The 21,310-nt window shown below is 38.6% G+C and overlaps 1 protein-coding gene across 1 annotated transcript; it reads right to left on the reverse strand.

Moving 5' to 3' along the window:
• Window positions 1-19,599: 19,599 nt before the first annotated feature.
• On the reverse strand, window positions 19,600-20,144 carry LOC128861800 (uncharacterized). The gene has a single exon (XM_054100177.1). The coding sequence runs from the start codon at window positions 20,101-20,103 to the stop codon at window positions 19,600-19,602; it is 504 nt and encodes a 167-aa protein (XP_053956152.1). The 5' UTR covers window positions 20,104-20,144.
• Window positions 20,145-21,310: the final 1,166 nt, after the last annotated feature.

Genomic DNA, 21,310 nt, shown 5'->3' on the forward strand with positions numbered 1-21,310 from the left:
TTTGCAATCATTGAATAATCTCTGATGAATTTTCTATAGTACCCGGTAAGTCCGAGGAATTGCTTAATTTGTTTTGGTGTCTTTGGAATGGGAAAGTTTTTTACGCACTCTATTTTTCTTGGGTTTGGTTTTATTCCATCTTGGGTTACAATATGTCCTAAAAATTCTGTTTCCTGTTTTAGGAATTCAGATTTGTTTAATTGAACTTTCAAATTAGCTTGTTTTAGTTTCTTAAAAATTAAATTAATTGAATTTAAATGCTCTTGCAAAGATGTAGAGAATATAATAATGTCGTCTAAATAGACTAGACATATCTTATTAATATATTCGCTTAAAACTGTATTCATGAGTCTTTGGAATGTCGCTGGGGCTGTCTTCAGTCCAAACGGCATTCTCAAAAACTCATAGTGACCGTCTTCTACGCTAAAAGCGGTCTTATGGATGTCCTCCTCTGCGATCTCTATCTGGTGGAATCCCTTGGCTAAATCAAGGGTGGAAAAGTATTGACACCTACCAAGTTTATCCAATATCTCGTCTATATTTGGTATTGGATATTTGTCATCTACCGTTACCTCATTTAGTTTCCGGTAGTCAATGACAAGTCTCCACTTGGTTTTGTTGCTGGCATCGGCCTTCTTAGGAACGATCCATATACATAGGTGCAGAGTAGGGTGAATTACTAGGTCTTATTATTTTGTCTTTAAGCATTTGTTGGATTTGTGCTTTTACCTCTTCTTTATGTATATATGGAAAGCGGTAAGATTTACTGAATATTGGTACATTATTAACCGTACGTATGTTATGTTTAATGGCGGAAGTAAAAGTCAGTTTTGTGTTTTCTTGATAAAATATTTCAGAATAATATTTTATACATGTCATTAATTGATTTTTCTCTTCTGAATTGAGATGGTTCGTGAGAATCTGATCGTAAAGTGGTCTATGAAATTTATTCTCAATGATATTAAAATTCTTGTAATCCACCTTCTGCGTGAATATATTATTTTGAGTGGAAGTAAGATTGATTTCTACTTCATCATTTTCGACCTCTAATATTCCTTCGTTGACAATTCCAATATTGTCGTTTTCTTCTCTAAAATATATGAGTCCAGTGTTAGGTGTTACTTGTATCTTATGGTTATGCTTGTTACTATTTTTATTTTGGAAATACATTTGGAGTGTTGATTCACCAATAGTTATGGTGTTGGTTCTATAGTCGATAGAAGCGTTTAACGGTTTTAAAATATCATTTCCAATAAGCCCATCATAGAAATCGTGAAATTGGATGATGTAAAGATCAAAGTATTCCAAGGAGTTTCCAAACTCTTTAAAAGCTGGTATTCTGGCTTTTTTATCAGTAAATATTTTATGTTGTAGAGTTTTTATGGATATGGGTTGGATTTGATGTATCCATGACGGATTACATAAACCTGGGTTTAATATGGAATGGCTCGCACCTGTATCTATGATACACTTTATGTGCCCTAATTTTGTCTTTATCTTTAAATATGGTATTTCTCCGAGGCTGATTCCTGAAAGTTTTGGATCCTCCGTTCACCTGGTTTGATACTAAATTCATAACTATTAACATCCATCGGTTCGGGTGGCGGTTGTTTATTGTAATTGTTGTTCGTTTGGAAAGGATTTTGATTATTGATCCTACTGTTCTGGTTTGGTTGAGTAAAGTTATTTCTTTGTTCGTTATACCCATAATGATTATTTTGTCTCAGATGTCCGTTATTTGGTTGGAAATTTCCATTATATTGTCCATTATTTTGTTGGTAAAAATTTGGTCTAAATTGTCCGTTGTTTTGTAGACGGCCATATTCACTATTTTGTGGGTAGAAATTCGATCTATATTAAATTGTCCACTATTTTGTGGTTGAAAATTTCTCCTGTTTTGATAGTGCTGTCTTCTATCTGGTTGGTTGTAATTTTGCCTACTGGTAGGATTGGACCTTTGTGTATGAGGGTTCTGTTCTAACTTCGTTTTATTGAAATAAGGGGGATTTTCTATCCTCTGATGGGCATATCCTGTTTCGAATAAGATGTTCATCGCTTCTTCCAAACTGTTTGGGTTTCTACAAGCTAATATTGTCTTCTTCGGTTCAGGTATTTTAGATTTAAATACATTTAACGCGGCTCAACAATTATTTTGTGCTGCTAAGTTTAGTCCTCCTTGTTCTTGACCGAGAACCGAAAGCGTTTTGTTATTTAACCGCCTTAATTTATTTTTTATTTCTTCATAAAATTCTACGCTAGTACTTTTGAAGACTGTTGCCCTGAGTAGATCAAATAAATCGTCGCAGCTTAACCTATCGCCGAAATTATTTTGTAGTACACCCCTTATATCGCTCCACGAAATGGCTTGGCAATTGATTTCGACAACTTCTCTAGCTTTTCCCTTCAGTTTGCTTTTTATTAGATCCGAAAAAAGGGATTGTGACAGTTCGTCATATTGTTGGAGTAACGGGTGGATTTTGTCTATCAAACTTAAAAACGTCCGGAGGTCCCTAAAACCTCCATTAAATTCGGGAAGAGTCCCTAAATACTTAAGAGGGTCGAAATTTATTTGGGCCATTTAATTTTTGGTATTTTACAATATTACCTTACTATATAATTTAATGATAACTTTTGATAATTTTACTTAATTGACTCACTTCTGCGATGTCTTCCTCCTGCAGTGGATGTCCTGTGTTGGTGCCTTTCTCGAGTGTGATGGTGGTAATTCAAATCGGGAAATATTTGCTGCTGTTTGATTTTTGGTGGTTGACTTTCCGATGGTTAAACTTAATGGTAATTTGGTAATGTTTTCTTTGTTTATTATTTGTTGTTGTTCGCTTTGCACACGCACAAATATGGGCAGATTTTTGCAATTGAAAGAATGTAACAGGAGCGTTATTATTAAGTTAATAAGTTCACCGTTTAGTTGCTTGAACACTTTATTGAAAAATTGTCCACTGTTGCGGCAATCTTCGGCCAACAACTTCGCGGAAAAGTCAAAGGACCGTACTAAGGGTAAAAACCCACTTATCCTTACTATTCTTATAGTGGATAGGATAATTACGGTATCCTACCGACTGCGCCAGTTTCAGTTTCGAGTTTTTCGGGAACTAAAAAGAACTAATTTTATTTTTATTACACTTATTTTTGTTTTTTATTACTCTTTTTATTGAATTGAGTTTTACAACTCCGCTTCATCAATTCACTAAACTAAACTTAAACCGAACTGAACCCAAACTGAACCCAACTGAACTGAACTCGCTAATTATAATCAGCAGTATTACTTATACCTTATTTTTGACTATCTTGCACATTTCGTCTTTTAGTGAGCTAAATTACTTGCAAAACAATTCCAAAGAATTGTTTGTCTGGAAAATATAATATAAAAAATGTTGGCATGTGCCGGAAATGCAAATTTGGCATTTGTTGCACAAGTTAATAATATTTAACTTTATTTTGGGCGGCACATGCTGGAAATGTTAATTCAGCTAAATTATAGAAATGAAATGTTTTATGTCATATCATCTTTAGGGGTTTCACTATAACAATTTACCTTATTTTTAAAACACTAAGTGGAAATTGTAGTGGTTTAAAAATCTAGGCCCAGGTGATACCTGAAAAAGAAGATAAAAGGAAAACCTGAAAGATAGAAAAAAATCTGAAAGATGGAGAAAAACCTGAAAAATAAAAAAAAAATTGGAAAATAGAAAGAATAAATATAAATAAATACATATTAGAATAAACAATTAAAAAGCGCTGGTTTTACTTCCCTTAGGGTCTGTGCAACTCACCTTGTTGGACCCTGACCCACAACGTACGACAACTTTTTTTGTTTATCGTTGCGCTTCTGAAACCTAACTTGGGTATTTTCTTGCCGTAAAAGCCATTTTGCATTTTTGAATAGATGTACATATATCAAAACGTCGAGTAGCTTGATGCGATGATCTTGACATTCGCCAGATATTGCGAACCAATGGGGAAATACTTCTTCGGTTTTTTATTTTATAACTGGCAACATTACATTGCGAATATTACCTACGTGAGCATATTTTGCAAAAAGCTGACGGTACCACATCATCTGAAGGCGACACACTTCGAATACCCTGTCTTCAGGTTTCACCAGTCTCAAATCGGTGTCATCGGTGAAATTTTTAGACCTTATCAGGGCTTTGGAATGCAATTTTAAGTCTCCTTGTGTTTTCATCATAATGTGGGCGCATTTGTCGCATTTTAGCTTACACAGTAATTTTTGGTAAATACCATAGTCAGTGTAATAACGCTGCACCTGTACCTCAGCTATATTTGGTTTTTCACCAAAATTCTCGTCTGCTAATACTATATTTTCTAACACGAGTTGCTCATTTACCGGTTCTTCTACTTCTACTACTTCTTCCTCCAGATGATGATCCTCCGTCCCTAAATTCCAATCTAAATTAATATCATCATCATCTTCGCAAATATTGCCTTTGTTTTCGAACCGCTGTCGTAAAATTTTCATAGATATCAATCGCGATGAGTATTAATACCCTGACTAGCTCGGACCCGATAAAAGAAATTTTCTAGACAATCTTGGTTTAACTTTCCAAGGAAAATAAATTTTAAATTTTGATGCTGTTGAAAAAGTTCCTCGCACAATTCCAGCATCGATTTCATTGTAGTACGGAAGCCTTGGATTCATTTAATAGTAGAATATTACCTACCTATATTACCCTACTATAAGTTGCAGTGACGGGCGCGCAAGCCCAATCAGAGCCAGCACTAGGCGAGCGACTTCTATTAACTGGCTCTAAATTGAAGTAAGGAAAAGCCCCTTTCAAAAGTTTATATTTTGTAACCAATGTGGGTTCAAAAAGGCGTTGGCAAATAAAAACCCTGTCAGTGCTTGACACTTGCACGTCACGGGTCTCTTCGTCCCTAGGAAACGCAAAAAGTATAGCTTTATCCTTAGGCACGCAGCTCTCGATACAGCAGCTCCTTTTTTTTCTTTTTTTCGGTCCACATGCTCGGTAGAACATCATCATAGTCTAATTAAAATTTTTATTTTTCATTCATTCATTTCATTTATTGTCCAAAATCATTTTAACATAGGAGTTTACAAAGTTATGATAAAATTAGATTACTTAGCATTATCCTAACATACATTTGTGTTTATCTAGGAGTTTAAAACTTATTTTTCTTTTGATTATACTATAGGTTATCGTTATTATTTGGAATGTCTTTGGCATAATTTTAAAACTTATTTATATTCTCCCAAAAAGGGCTTAAAAAGGAGATAACGCATATTAAACTTCTATAATTTATTTGGCTATAAATTGATCAATGTTGTAAACTAAATTGTCATCGTTGAAGTTGTAAGTATTGTATCGCCTATGATAATATATTGCTTTACTATTTTTATGTAACATATTATTATTTTTTAGTATTTTTAAATATATTGGTGATAAAGGTTTTTCTGTTAGAGGTAATGATATTTCCCTTGCCTTTGACAGATATTTGTTTATCAGTTCATTTTCTATGAATGTCAGTTTATCAACAAATCTTACTGACGATTTCATTAAGAAAAAGTCTATGCGTGATATTTTACATTTTTCATATAAACTTTTATTAGAAACTCTTTTCCGAAAAGTACCACTTCTGTAAGGTTGGCTGTTAAGACCGATACAAATTCTTAAAACATATCGTTCAAATCGTCTTAGTCTCTCCCTTTGGTTCGACGAAATGTTGAACCATATCGGATGAGCATAAGATATGATTGGTCTAATTATTTGTTTGTAAATATTTATTTTAATGCAGTTCGATAGTCCACCCTGCCTTCTTACTAAATTACATTAGCTAAAGAACATTTTTTTTTGATTTTGTCAAAATGAAATCTAAATGTCTTTCAAAGGTGAATTTGATATCCAAAATTATGCCCAAGTATTTGATTTGTTCTTTGTATTTTATGTTGAATCCATTTATTTTAATTTGAGGCTCATATTTACGAGCGTTTGGATATAAGTTTTTACGTATTCCTTTAACAATAGTTGTTTCGCTTTTATTGAAGTTTAGTTTTAGCTTCCATTTGTGAAAGTATGTATTTAATTCATTTAGGTATGAGTTAACGGCTTCATTAGCTTTGGTTATGCGTTGGTGAGAACCCAATATAATTAGTGCGTATATGAGCACTTTAATATCGCAATTATTAATTTCGGAACATAATGGTGGGTCAGGGAAATCAGCTAAGAAGATGTTATAGAGAATTGGTCCCAACAAAGAACCTTGTGGCACACCTGAGCTAACGTCTCTTGTCAAAGAATTAAATATACCTTCATTAACATAAAATGATCGCTCTTTTAAATAACTATACAACATTATGCAAAGATTTTTTTCGAAGTTGAACTTCCTGTACATTTTAAATAAGATTCCTTCCACCCAAGCAGTATCGAATGCTTTTTCCAAATCTAGACTGACTAAGATCGTCGCCTGTCGTCGATTTAAATTAGTACAAATAAAATCAGAGAGTAAAGTTAGTGCGTTGCATGTTGAATGATATGGCCGGAACCCAAATTGATAGTCTTTTAAGACATGTCGCCCTTCAATATGCTGTTTTATTTTGTCAAGCAAAAAATCTTCCAATAATTTACTATTATTTGAAAGAAGAGATATTGGGCGGTAATTAAGAAGAGAATTAAGGTCAGTGTTTGGTTTCGGAATGCATTTTATTTTTGCTGTTTTCCATTCTAGTGGGAAATAGCCTATATTAAGTGAGTGATTAAAGATAATTGCTAAGAATCTCCAGAAAGTGTTTGTTGTTTTCTTTAGCAAAAAGTTTGAGATACCGTCTTCCCCACAGCTCTTTTTATTATTTTTTAATCGTAAGATTATGTCAATTTTCTCCGCGTTTATAAAAGTGTATCGAGATTCAACTGTAGTTTGTTCACCATCAGCTGTTATGCTGTTCGTAAAATATGCAATTGGCTCAGCTGTGTTAGCTAATTCTAACACACTACTTTCAACATGAGCTGTAAAATTTGTATCTCCGAGTTGCTGGTTCTGGCGATGTATTTGTTCAAACTTATAGGCTAATGCATTTATTTTATGTAAGTTTTCTGTAAAAACAATGTTGTCACTACTATTGTTACCAGCCGGATTTGCATAAGGGAAGTCAATATCAATATCGTCTTTATTAATTACAAGGCCTGATATCTTTAACACTTTTTTTAATCCACATAATCCCTTAATTTTATTGTATGTTTTGTTATCCATGCGTATATTGGGAAAGTAATTTGTCCAGTATTTTTCTTCGTGTATACAAATACGCTTTTCTATAATCTTACTAATATTACGCACTATAACTGTCAAAGTGTTTTTCCTCTGAGGATTAACACATCTTGACGCGATGCGACGTAATCGTTTCTTTTCGGAAATTAAATGTAGTATATCACTAGGTAGGTTTATAAGCCCACGATTGCGCACTTCTACTTTAGGAACAGCTCCTGAGTTAAGAGCTGTGTCGATGGCTTTATTTAAATGTATAATACAGTTATCAATTTCATTTCGTGTTACGTTACGATTGATTGGTAAATAGTTTGTACTAAGATTGCTTAACAATATATCATTAAAATGTTTTACATCAGTTTTATCATAATTGAAAAACTCAGTTAACGGACAACTAAGTACATTATGATCCGATTCGTATTCATGAGTGTTTAAGCAATTAATATATCCATTTACCTCATTAAATTGTATTCCAACAAACGGTGACACTACAAATATACCTAAGTATGAAGCTGAATGCCTAGATACCCTAGTGCAGTGGTCGCCAACCTTTTCAATGTGTTGAGCTACTTTCAAGATTTTGAAAAAAACAGCGAGTTACTTGCACAAGCCAACATAAATTAAATAATACACAGTTATATTCGACATACAATACATGTATTTATTTTACTAATATACGTTCTATATATAATAAACTTATGACTTATAGTGCTTATACTTATGCATAACTACATCCATGTTCACACCTATCAATCGTAACAAAATTTTTTGCAGTCATAATGGCAAATCACAAGCGACTTAAAAAAACAACAAAACAGTAATAGTAATATACATTATTATATAAATAAAATATGGGCAGATAAAAAGAGCATATTTAATGAGAAGGTTGACATTCTGACTCATCGATAATTTTTTTAATATTGGATTTTTCAGTAAGAGCGCTTCAACTTTTGAACTTTTTTGAATAAAACACAAACGGTTTGACTTTTTTAACTAATTTTTTTTTTTATTATCGAGTTTGAACATATACATTTAAGTATGAAATTCGATTTCTTTTGCATGACCACCGCGTGCACGTTTTACGAAGTCCAATCGTTGAACCCAATTTTCGACCACTCTTTTGCATAAATCGGCCGAAATTCCAGCAATTTCGCGTTCAATATTGACTCTGAGCTCACAAATCGTCGCCGGCTTGTTACTGTAGACCAATGACTTCACAAAACCCAAAACGGGACGGCTTGTTAAATGGACCGTAAAATGGCCGTAATGCTCTTAAAGTAGCAGCAACAGAACGATTATTTTCATAAAAAATTTGCTCGATTTGCAATCGTTGCTTAAGTGTGTAGCGTTCCATGATGAAATGTATACTAATGAAGTTTACAAATGACAAGCGAAAAATAAAAAATATTGCGTCGTTCGCTCTTCCTATCGGAAAAAAGTTGAAGCGCACCTATTGAACAACCCTATATTTGTAGTCTGCGGCATTCATACCTAGGAAATATTTTATGCACATACCTCACAATCAGTTTTCTGTTATTTATATGCCAATCATTTCCTTCAATATCAATATTGCTACAAAAGGTTATGAAAGAAGTCCTGCAGCTGCTTGGTGATGTTCGCATACCGGATCCGGATATTGTGATGCGTACAGCTCGTAGGTAATTAACAAAATAACAGTATAAGCAATACATAAACATATGTAGATATGTATGTGCATAGTATGTAATATTGGATCATCATGGTTACTTTAAAGATTTTACGGGATATCTACATGTATATTATTATAGGACGTTCCATACCTTCTGTTCACACAAGACAATGCTCTAGACACTTGAAAACAGGTGTTGGCTGTCAAAAAAGAGAAAAACTGTTTGTGTTAAAACGTGAGAATGTGTTGCTACTGTGTTTGCAAAATTGTCTCATGTAAAAGTCAAGAAACTTAAACACATTAATTCTCTATGAAGAGTTACACAATTAAGCTAGAATTAAACAAGATCCAGTGGAAGCTGGCCTACAGTTACTGCGGCTACAGCTATTATTGGTTAGTTATCTCCAAATAATTGCAAAGGGTTTTCCAATAACAGGTGTGATTAGTGAATGGATTGCGTTATCGAGAGATGATTAACAATTTTTGTGGCCGGAATTGGATGGTATTGATCTGGACAACGTCTATTTTCAACAAGACGGCGCTACGTGCCACACAAGTAACGAAACCATTGATCTTTTGCGGCAAAAGTTTCCTTCGTCCTCCTCTGCTACCACTAGCTGGTACCACATCGAATACTTTCAGAGCCGGAGCGTTTGTTTTCATTCGAACGACGTAACAAACCAACAAATCCGCTGGTATTGCGAAAAAGTGAAAGCCAAGATTTCTACATCTTACCCCAGCGAGAGCAGAGTACCTGAAGAGAAGGTGCTGGGATGATTCCACCCCAGAACTTGAAGCAACCCCACCACATGGACCTTATTGGACAATGGCCGGTAAAGATGCCCAGAAAACTCGAGAGCTGCGGCTTGCTTTGTTAGCCTCAGCCTCCGATCTGTTTGTGGCCAGAAGGATCCGTCGACTTTTTGCCCGTTCGGGCACTAACCTAGCACTCGCTGAGTTGACGGAAGCCTCTCTTTCCAGGAACAGGTCACAGGTTCTCAGGTTATCCCTTTACTCTCATTTCGTGGTGAAACCGTCTGAATGGTCCCCTGACTAACTAGCTCATCAGCCCTGTAATTTCCATCTATGATACAGTGACCGTGAACCCGAATGAACCTAATATCAAAGTACTCTGATGCAGTCGAGAGGGAATTCACTAGTTCCGAACGCACCAACGAAGATCCCTAATTGCTGCTTGGCTGTCGGAATAAATATTTACTTCCCTTACTGCAGTTACAGAAGTAAGCCATTATTCCGCTGCTCCTTTAATTGCGGCTACCTCCGGTTGGAAAACACTACTGTGGTCCGGTAGCCTAAATTTGAACTTGAAGGCTATGCTGGCAGTTACATTCCGAAAATTCCTTGAAAAAAATACTTGAACTCGTACACTAATTTAATTTAAGCTAATATCTATTTGACGATCTTAGAGAAAATTGCCAAATATGAGACTATACTAGTAATTGACACAGCAAGGAGAGCTTTGGTTGTTGTAACTGCCATTTTCTATTTTTGTTCTAATCCCATTGAAATGTTGGCGCTTTTAAAACATTTATGCTAACTCTTGTGTATGCATTAACAAGTGAATAATAAAATATGAAAATGAATACGTGCTTGAAATATTTTGTATTTAATAACAAACAACTACGTTTCAATTGCTTGCAGATATTTATCACAAAATGGTTGCCGATAAAACGTATGGGCTGACGGTGGAAACGGTGGCGATAGACGTGCTTCCATTACTGATAACGCACACCGTTAATCCCGGCTTAAATCTCGAACAATATTGCATGCTGGTCGAGGTAAAATATATTTTTGCGCAAATATTTTAGCCTTGAATAGTATTTACTCGTGTGTTTATGCATTTTATATAATATTTACATGCAATATTGCATGGTGTTCAACGCTGTAGTACAAATTTGTGATGAAAAAAGTATATCAGAAGCAAATGCAAAGCTATTACGCAAACACCATCTGGCAGATTGCGTTCAAAGTTGTTTTGATAATTTTTGATGTTATAATTTTTAAAAACTTTATTATATACGGCAACCAGATAAGATCGATAGGAGAAGAAATAAAAAAACAAAGCAAACATATGAAATTGACTCTGGCTTTATTTTGAAGATACAATCAACGTCATGGAAATGACCGCCTCGGCTTCGTTGGTAGTAATTCAAGCGGTCGATCCAATTTTTGATAGCTCAGTCCAATATTTGCAGTGTTATTTCGGCAATAACGTTTTGAACGTTGGCCATGATCTTATTGAGAGTATTTCTGTTGTCAGTGTATAGTGAAGACTTGAAGTACAACCAGAGAAAATGATCGTGTGATCTCAAATCGTATGATTGCGATGGCCAATCGATGAACGCTCGCCATGAGATGACCCAGTATTCAAAATTCTCCTTGACAACTTCGAGTGTTACGAAAATCAGTTAATATGCTCTGTGCCGAAGACCATTGACCATTAACGGTAACGGTGTCGCCTTCCTCTTTTCGAAAGAAATAAGGACAAAACAGGCAGTCCTTATAAATTCATTAATGCTTGAAGGAACACTCGTGGATTATTCTTGCTCTAATAGCGCCAGTGCTAACATCACCGCCTAAGCCGAAAATAGGCCTCCTCGGAAGAATAGTTTTAAATTATATTTACGTATATTATTTGCAACTGAGCCGGAATTTCGACCATATTTTTTAATAGTTTCTTTGAGTCCGGTAAGGATGAAACGACGCTTAGTAATACGATTGGATATACTGGATCTTTTGACAGCAATTGGCAGAACTACTACTGCTATATAGTCGCTTTATGTTATATTATTATCACTAGAAACTGTGAGGACTAAACTCAGTAGATTGAGCTTCTTCTTCTTGATTGGCCTTCCTCTTCCTCTGCTACCACCAGCTGGTACCACATCGAATACTTTCGGAGCCGGGGTCTTTGTATACATTCAAATGATATGACCCAGCCTACGAAGCCGTTGGATCTATATTCGCACGTCATACACGTCATCGGATATTGTCATCGTCTACGTTTCTGCGCCATAAATTAGTACGGAAATGATGAGAGTCTTCTAGAGTGTTACATTTGTTCGCCTCGTCGAGAGAGGACTTTATTGTTCAATAGCCTACTTAGTCCAAAATAGCACTTATTGGCAAGAAAGATCTACGTCGGATTTCAAGGCTGACATTGTTATCGATGTTAGTGCTGGTTCCTAGATAAACGATGTCTCTCACAACCTCGAAATCATAACTGTCAACTGTGACGTGGGTGCCAACATGCGAGAACGCCGGCTGTTTATTTGATGACAGAAGGTATGTACTTCGTTTTGTCCCCGTTCACCACCAGCCCCATTCGATTTGCTTCTTTGTCTATATTGGAAAAGGCAGAACTAACAGCGCGTTTGTTAAGGCCGATGATGTGAATATCATCGACGTACGCAACAATTGTACGCTCTTATAAAATATTGTGCCTGAGCGATTAAGTTCTGCGGCTCGCACGATCTTTTCCAGCATCAGGTTAAAGGAGTGATACGACGAGGGTCACCCTGTCCCAAAGCTCGTTTGGTATCAAACGGCTCACAGAGGTCCTTCTTACGGCGCTGCTGGTATTGAGCGACGTCATTTTGCTTAGCCGTATTAGTTTTGCCTCGATACCAAATTTAGACATCGCGGGATATAGGCAACACCTTTTTATCCTGCCGAATGCAGCTTTAAAATCGTCAAAGAGATGATGTGTGTTGATTCTTCTTTCATGGGTCTTTTCCATAACTTGGCGTATTGTGAATATTTGGTCGCTTGTAGATTTTCCAGGTTTAAAACCACACTGATAAGGTCCAATCAATTGGTTGATGATGGGTTTCAGCATTTCGCACAATACGCTCGCTAGAACCTTATGGGCTTTAGTTAGAAGACTGATCCCCCTGAAGTGACCGCCGAAGCCGAATGGGTTGGTAGTCACACCATAGATTGTAGTCGGAGCTCGGACTACATAGGTTCGAATCTCTGTGAATCACCAACATGAAGGAACATTTTTTTCTAATAACGATCGTCCCTCGGTAGGAAATGAAAAGCCTCCGAGTGTATTTCTGCATGAAATAGCCCCTCATAAAAAAAATATCTACCGTTCGGAGTAGGCTTTATACTTCATTTGTGGAACAACATCAAGACGCACGCCACAAATAGGAGGAGGAGCTCGGCCAAAAAGGGTGTAAGCGTCAATTGTGTACATATATATTTATGTAATATATATATATGTATAATTCCCCGGTAATTGGCACAGATTGTAGTATCACTCTTCTTATAGAATGGGCAGAGCACACTTCAATTCCAATGGGACGGCATGCTTTCCTCCGACCATATTTCGCATAGAAGCTGATGCATGCACCTTACCAGCTTTTCGCCGCAATGTTTGAATAGCTCAGCCGGCAGTTCGCCGGCTGCCATGGCTTTGTTGCTCTTTAGCCGCGTTGTTGCTATTCTCACTTCGCCATGTCGGGTAGTGGAACGACAGTTCCGTCGTGAACCATTAGGGTATCGAGATCTTCACATTCTCTCAGACATGCGCAGCTATCACTCTTTAACAAGTTCGAGAAGTGTTCCCTCCATAATTTAGGCACGCTCTGGATGTCAGTCACTAGTTTTCGTGCATTGTTCCTATCGGCCAGCATCCTAAGCTTCTTCTTCGGCGGTGATACGTAAAGAGCGAGAAATTTTGCTGCATTGCTCTTGTACTTTGCTCGAAAAAAACATTTATCAGTATATTACTCGACTCAACGGTATTTCGCAGCAGTAAAACTTCAGCAGCTCTAATATTGTGCATGATTTATTGATTACTTTGAATAAAGGTCAAAGCTATGGCAGTTCTGCCTTTGTAGTTCTTACCATAGGAGGCACCTTGTTTCACGTAAAGATCCACAATGATTGGACTTCGACTAATCTTTTTGACAATCTCTCTGACGTCAAGATATCGATTTTTCTTTAGCATCCATTTATTCCATAAATAATGTAGGCAAACTGAGTGGCTCTATTCAAGTGAACCAATAAGTCAAACATAATGTTACACGTGTTGAAGTTTTACTGCTGCGGAATACCGTTAGACGGAAAAATATTTGGATGCATCTTTATTTTCGACAAAGCCACAGTCTTCACTTGAATTATCAAAATTCTTGGCTCACTAGATCAAATACGATTGCTTTAATATCATTCCTTAAAAATGATTGCATCTAATGAAGTGAACCCGACTGTATGTGTGTAGGTGTAGGTGTATGTTAGTTCATGAATACAGTGACTGATTTGCTAAATCGTTAAAAGCATACAGAAATTCCAGTTAGTGTTGTTTTCTTGCATTTCTTGTTTCTACATATTTACAAACATGCATATGTGTGGAGGCATGTATATGTACATGCATTTTTTTATCGAAACTCGCTTCATCAACTAATCGTTTTCCATTTCAATCATACCATATTCCATGTATGTACTAACAGATGCTGCAAGAGATGGTCGAACGAATTGATTGACAGCAACGTAGCAAATTGAAGCTTGACAATCTGTCAATATCATCACCGGAACGTCATATTCCATTGAGACATCAATTCTCTTCGGATAACAGGAATACACCACCATTCAATATACCCAATTTGTGAATCGATCAGCGAAAAACATCCAGTGCTGAGAATATGGCACAGAAGAACTCTGGAGGTATGTGCATACATATAACACACACTTCTTCCCACACACATACATGTAAATGCATTCGAGATCAAAAGCAAATGCAAATATGCATACTCAAATACTTGTTAGCTCGTACAAATGGTATGAATTCATACAAAACATGCCCATATATGCTTACGCCGATTGTGGGAAAACAAATATGCACATGCTTGTATGTACATATACTCGTATGTATGTATAGCACATGTGAATGTAAGTACACTACAAAACAGACATAAATTTGCAGTTTGTGTGTTTGTAAATACATTTGAAACAACAACAAGAAGCGAAATTTTATCAGATTTTTTCGCTATATGTCCTCCTTTTTTTAATTTTAGTTGAAGTACCCGACTTTGTAACTATTTTTAGTTAATGCGACCCTGCCAAGCATGACACAAAATCGTAGAACATTTTTTTCTAATAGCGCTCGCTCCTCGGCTGACATTGACAAACTTTCAAGTGAAAAAACTTCTGCCTAAATCCATCTGCCGTTCGAAGGTGGCATAAAACTCGATTTGTGAAAAAAACAGCAAAACCCCACCTTAAATAGGAGCAAGACTTCTGTCAAACACGCAATGAAGGGTGTATAGAAAAGGTCTTTCAAAAGTGAAGCCTAGATGTTAAAAGTGAATAATTCCTAGACTGTACCCTTTTTATGTTATCTTTGCTATTTGTCGAGTAGGAAGATATACAATTTTAAACGATAGCAAAGCGCTTTAAAATTATTGAACCTTTTTGTGGTCTATGAAAATGGTCGATCTTTCAGAACAGCATATCGCAAAATTCATGATTTTCTTTATGGAAATAATTGCCCGAAATAGCCGGCAATCCAAAGGTTGATTAAAAACTTTGAAGAAACTAGTTCTGTCGGGAATAGAAAAAGGCTCTTACTGATTTTGCCTGCAGACGTGATCATGGTGCGCATTTAAATGATGTAATTTTTCACATATTAAATGTTAAGAGCCGTGTATGAATAAAAATAGTGAAACCTGAAATAATCTTAGTTTTTACATGCACTTAGTTAGAGGATAGAAATCAAATGCGGGTATCATAATGGGCCTTAGGGCCACCAAGTGCTTTGTCTTTGATGGCTAACCCAACTCAACCTAAAGCACTGAAAGCACTGTAAAATCAAAGCGTGCATATGACTCCGCTAGACTTTTTCTTATTGGGTTTTGTGAAGTCGTAGGTTTATATCAATAAGATGTAATAGTCCAGTTCATTGCAGATTCAGATAGATTTATGCAGCAGAGTCATGGTAAATTGTACCTTTTGGATAGGCACTTTTAATCCAATGGATTTTTAAAACAAGTAAAAGTCATAGGTAGGTAGGTAGGTAGGTATAGTGGTTGTCGGTTGACACACCTAGGCCTGCTGTAGGCCCATTGTGATACCACCAGGGCTGTCCCCTCTCCTCACTCTACATTGTCCTCATTGAAGCAACCTGTGGCTTTAATATATTTAACAAGACTTGTTATTTTTACATTGGCTACTTCTGCCAAGTTATTCAGGGAACTTTCTCCTAAAATATTGAACCTTCTTCCATCCAGAGCCATGCACCCGCATAGAAAGTGTTCTATAGTCTCTTCTTCTTCAATATCGTTACAGCTTCTACAATAGTCGTTATAGGGCGCTCCCAGCCTACTGGCATGTCTGCCAATCAGACAATGCCCTGTTAGGACCCCGAGTAGATTTCTCATATTTTTCCTGTTTAGTTTTAACAGTCGGTTTGTGCGGCCCATGTTCCATTCCGGCCACGTCATTTTACTAGTTCTACAGGTCAAGGTCTGAGACCACAGCCTGTTGGCAGCACTGATAGTGTGTTTATCTATAAGCATCTTACAAGTTGCTAAGGGTATAGGAATGTCCTCTTTGTCTGGTTGGATCGGTAACGTGGTCCCCAATCTCGCTAATTCATCTGCTTTGCAGTTGCCTTCTATTTCTCTATGACCCGGCACCCAGAGCAGGTTTATTGCAAGGTACTGTGATAGTTCTGTCAAAACGTCGATACATTCTTTTACTGTCTTCGAGTTAATATTGGGCGATTTTAAAGCTTTCAGGGCCGATTGGCTATCTGAAAATATGTTTATATCCCTTGTGGTGAGGACACTTTTATTTAGGGCTAGCAGGCCCTCCCTGATAGCCAAAATTTCAGCTTGAAATACACTGCAGTGATCCGGTAACCGGAATGAGGTGTTGGCATACATTCCTTCAGAATAAATGCCTCCGCCTACTTGATCATTTAGCTTGGAACCGTCTGTATAGATGCTGATTCCGCTTTTATTGTCCATTACCCCATTGTCCCAATCTTCCCTCGTTGGGAAAGTTATGGTAAAGGATGTGTTTAAGTGCAACTCTACTGAGCTACAAAAGTCTGTCGCTTGATGTAGGAAGGGATATTCGTCTAGTATTCTAGCGTGACCCCTTCTGTTAGTGGCTAAGTTAGAAGATTCTATTAGCCTAAGTGCCGATTTCGCCGCCAGCTGCTTGCTGTAGGCCTCAATCGGTAATAAATGCAGCATGACATTCATCGCTGCCGTGGGTGTAGCCTTTAGTGCCCCGCTTATGCAGAGACTAGCACCTCTTTGAATACTTTCTAGGCGTTTTACTGTTGTTCTTTTCTCGAGTATTGGCCACCAGACCAATGCACCGTATGTCATGATAGGCCGTACCACTGCTGTGTATAGCCAGTGTACTATTTTTGGGGTTAGGCCCCATTTTGCCCCCACAATTCTTTTGCATGTATAGAGTGCTGTGGCTGCTTTTTTTACTCTATCATTAATCGTTTGTTTCCACGAGAGCTTCCTATCTAATATCAGTCCTAGGTAGCTCGCCTCTTCCCCAATTGATAGTGTGATACCCTCAAGAGTAGGGGGTTTAGGACAGGTAACCTGTATTTCCTGGTGAACATGATTAGTTCTGTTTTGCTGGGATTTACCCCAAGACCACTCGATGCAGCCCACCGGCTTACATCGTTCAAAGCATTTTGCATTATATTGCAGAGGGTATCTGGGAATTTCCCTCTTATTAATATTGCAACATCGTCTGCGTAGGCCACTACGTGTATTCTCCTTTCCTCTAGATTCTTCAACAATTGATTCATTGCCAGAATCCACAGCAGAGGAGAAAGTACACCGCCCTGAGGGGTGCCCCTCCTGACGGATCTGCGTATCGTCGAGGGGCCCAACGTCGAAATTACTAACCTGCCTAGTAGCAACTGTTTAGTAAATTTCACAAGGCCCTCGGCGACACCCAAGTCAGTCATTGCGCTTGTTATGGCCTCCGGTAGGATGTTGTTGAAAGCGCCTTCTATGTCTAGGAAGGCTACCAGAGAATACTCTTTGTCCTCTATTGATTTCTCTATCTCTGAAACTAGTGAATTTAATGCTGTCTCTGTGGATCTACCTATACAGTAAGCGTGTTGTGATCTCGCCAGTAGCGACGGGGTCAAGTTTTCCCTTATAAAGGCGTCTATTAATCGCTCTAGCGTCTTTAATAGGAATGAGGAAAGGCTAATAGGTCTGAAGTCTTTAGGCTTTGTATGCGAGCTCCTACCAGCCTTTGGTATGAAAACTACTTTGACTTCCCTCCATCTTAGGGGGACGTAGTTTAGTCGTAATGCTGCTCTGAATATGGTTATCAGCCATTGCATAATGTTGTCCAATGTTTGTTGTAGTTGCGCAGGGATTATCCCGTCTGGTCCCGGTGTTTTATATGGATGGAAATTTTCTACAGCCCAAGTTATCTTGGCTTCTGTGACAATGTTGGGGATGTCGGTACCTAGTACCGCATCCGAAGTTGGAATATTGGCGGTTATCGCTTCCTCTAAGTTACCTGGGAAGTGGGTATTTAGTAATAGGTCTAATGATTCTTCGCTGGATTCTGTCCAGCTGGAGTCTGGCTTCTGAAGATACCCTCTGGGTTGAGCAGACTTGGTTAGGATTTTCCTCAGTCGAGATGCCTCCACCGTAGTCTCGATCTCCCCACAAAAAGTTCTCCATGAAGACCTTTTTGCTTTTCTTATTTCTTTCTTATATATTTTTAATTTGTCATAGTATAGGTCCCATTCACATTCGCTTTGGGAGAGTTGGGCTCTATTGAATTGTTTCCTGCAATTCTTTTGTAGCTTTTTCAGTTCGGGTGTCCACCAGGGTGGCTTATTCTTCCCTCTATACCTGGCTGCCGGACAAGCCTTATGCAGGGCTTGGTTGCAGCAATTAGTCAGTCTATTGACCATATTGTCTAATGCCTCTATGCTAGAGGGGTTAAAGGGGGGATCCATGGGCAAACGTTCTGCTAGTTCTTGGGAATATCTTAGCCAGTTTGTTTTCCTATGGTTCCTAAATTTTAGTGCTTTAGGATGAATGACCTCTTCTTGGAGCGTGCATTCTATATATCTGTGATCAGAGAATGAATGTGCATTAAGTACCCTCCAATTCACTATTCTATCTATAATTGAGTCTGAGACTAACGTAATGTCAAGAACTTCCCGAGGATTACGTACAATAAAGGTAGGCTCATTACCGCGATTGCAGAGCAATAATTTGGTACTCATAATAAAATTAAAGAGTGACTCACCTCGTTCGTTAATATCTGAACTACCCCAGGTAGTGTGATGGGCGTTTGCGTCGCCTCCCATAAGTAATATCTTGCCGCAGGCTTCGCTGTCCAGTATTAGCTCTTTTAACAGCTGCGATGGGACTGGATCCCCGTGTGCCATATAGAAGGACGATAGCCGGTACTTGTTACCATCTGTCTCCCAGCTTATCGTAGTTGTGTCTTTATTGCTATATTTATAAATCATAAATGTGGTTAGTTCTGTTTTTGCCATAATACAAGACCTTGATTTACCTTCACAGTCTGCTGTATACAGCTTATATTTCGGTGTCCTCAACCCGCAGATGCGCCCTCCATTGATCCATGGCTCCTGAATGAGGACAAAATCAGGGTTGTCTGCTGCCATGCGATCAATTAGGGCTTGTGATGCTAGCTTACTGTGATGTAAATTTATTTGTAGAAGACGCATGGTTAACACTCTCTGAATCTTCCTGTGAGTCGCTCAAGAGCTCTTTTTCTGAGTATGTTGTACTCAAACCAGCTGTAAGCTCAGTTGTCGTACTTGTACTCATTTTCTTGAGTCTAGCTGTGAGCTCAGACCCTGACGAGCAGTATCCTTCCATGTCGATGCTTTCGACATCGCTGGAGGACTCCATAGGATCTTCCTCAGCGTCATTGGCCTCAATTTCTGAGGCCAATTGGTCGATGGCATCAGCATCTGTTTTATAGGTTCTGACCTTAACCTTGCCAAAACCATAGTTTATCATACCTTCGCTTTTCGCCAAAGGTTCTAGAGAATCGTTTGTTAGTAACAGCATTACTTGCGTTGTGGCACGTTTCGTCACCACACCGTCTACTGTTACGGTATTGTCAAAGGCCTTGACAAATTTCCAGCTCCCCGTAGGAAGGCCTGGGTTGCATGCACTTATTATCTGCATGACTTGCTGTGGGTCAGAGGGTGTAGGGACCCAAACTCGTGCCCTCGGTCGAGACGGGATGTCTTTTTTGTCTAATTTTAATCTGGCCTTGGTACCAGCCAGCGTCAGTGCATGATGGGGGCGGACCTGGATTGCTTAGTAGCACTTCCAGCGTTACGTTGGTCAGAGCGGCCTGCACCCATTTCCATTGGGCTCTGGGAATTCTTCCTTCGGGATCACCCTAATCCAGGACACCAATGATGATGCGATTGCGGGCCACTTCCGCAAACGTTTTATTAGGCGCTATGCCTCGATTTTTCGGTCTTTTCGCTGACGGTTTAACCTCTTCAGTAGACCTCTGTCTTTTGGTGGCAGCTGACGATGTGGTTGGCCTTTCGAGGGTGAAGTTAGGAAGAACCTTCTTCGCCCACTCTATCGACTCCCTTACCTCCTTCGTCAGCTCCTCCGTTGTTGGTGGAGATTCGTGCAGCCTTTTGAGTATCCTGGCGGCATTACGCCTCTCCAGGTACCCTGCTTTAGTTGGATCAGTGATCCTTACTGTCGGCCATTTTCCGGCAGGAGCACTGGCCTCGGTGCTACCTGTGGCAGTCTCTTCACCAGCTCTCCGCATAGCCACAGGACGTCGACTAATTGGTCTGGTTCCGATAACCACCGCAGGAGGTGCCGATGTACTGGGGCTAGGCTTAACCTCAGTCCCAGTGTCAGCGCTTGCCGCCGGTCCACTCTGACTAAGTTTGACTACAGTCATCGTGGTGGCAGATTGAGAGCTCGTTTTGAATGCTGCTCGCTTCTCGGAGCTTGCTGCCCCTTCTGATTTGTTTGTTCCTTTTGATTTTTGGTTTTTATCTTTTGAATTGTTCATTTGTTGGTCCCACGAGTGTCGGAGAAGAGATGTTCACCTGTGCATAGCTCCGAACTACACAGGCAAGGCTAGTTATTACGGAGGGCGCCAGGTATCCGTAAGCTCCGTTAGCGACTGGGCTATTTTTGAAAAGGGCCCCCAGCCAGGCTGATCCTCGGCACGGGTCGCATGACACCTTGATCCGGCCCTTTACCTCACACCATGGTAAAACTCCATTTACAAATGCTGTACTATTAAGGAGTAACGAACACTTATCCGTGGAGTCTTACCTTAGCTAGCTACCTCCCAACTGAGTGCAGGATGAGAACTGTGGTACCTATTTCCAGTCGGCACCCTCGGGGAGGG

This window comes from Anastrepha ludens, chromosome 4 (genome assembly GCF_028408465.1).
Source record: "Anastrepha ludens isolate Willacy chromosome 4, idAnaLude1.1, whole genome shotgun sequence".
In the NCBI taxonomy this organism is placed as follows: domain Eukaryota; kingdom Metazoa; phylum Arthropoda; class Insecta; order Diptera; family Tephritidae; genus Anastrepha; species Anastrepha ludens.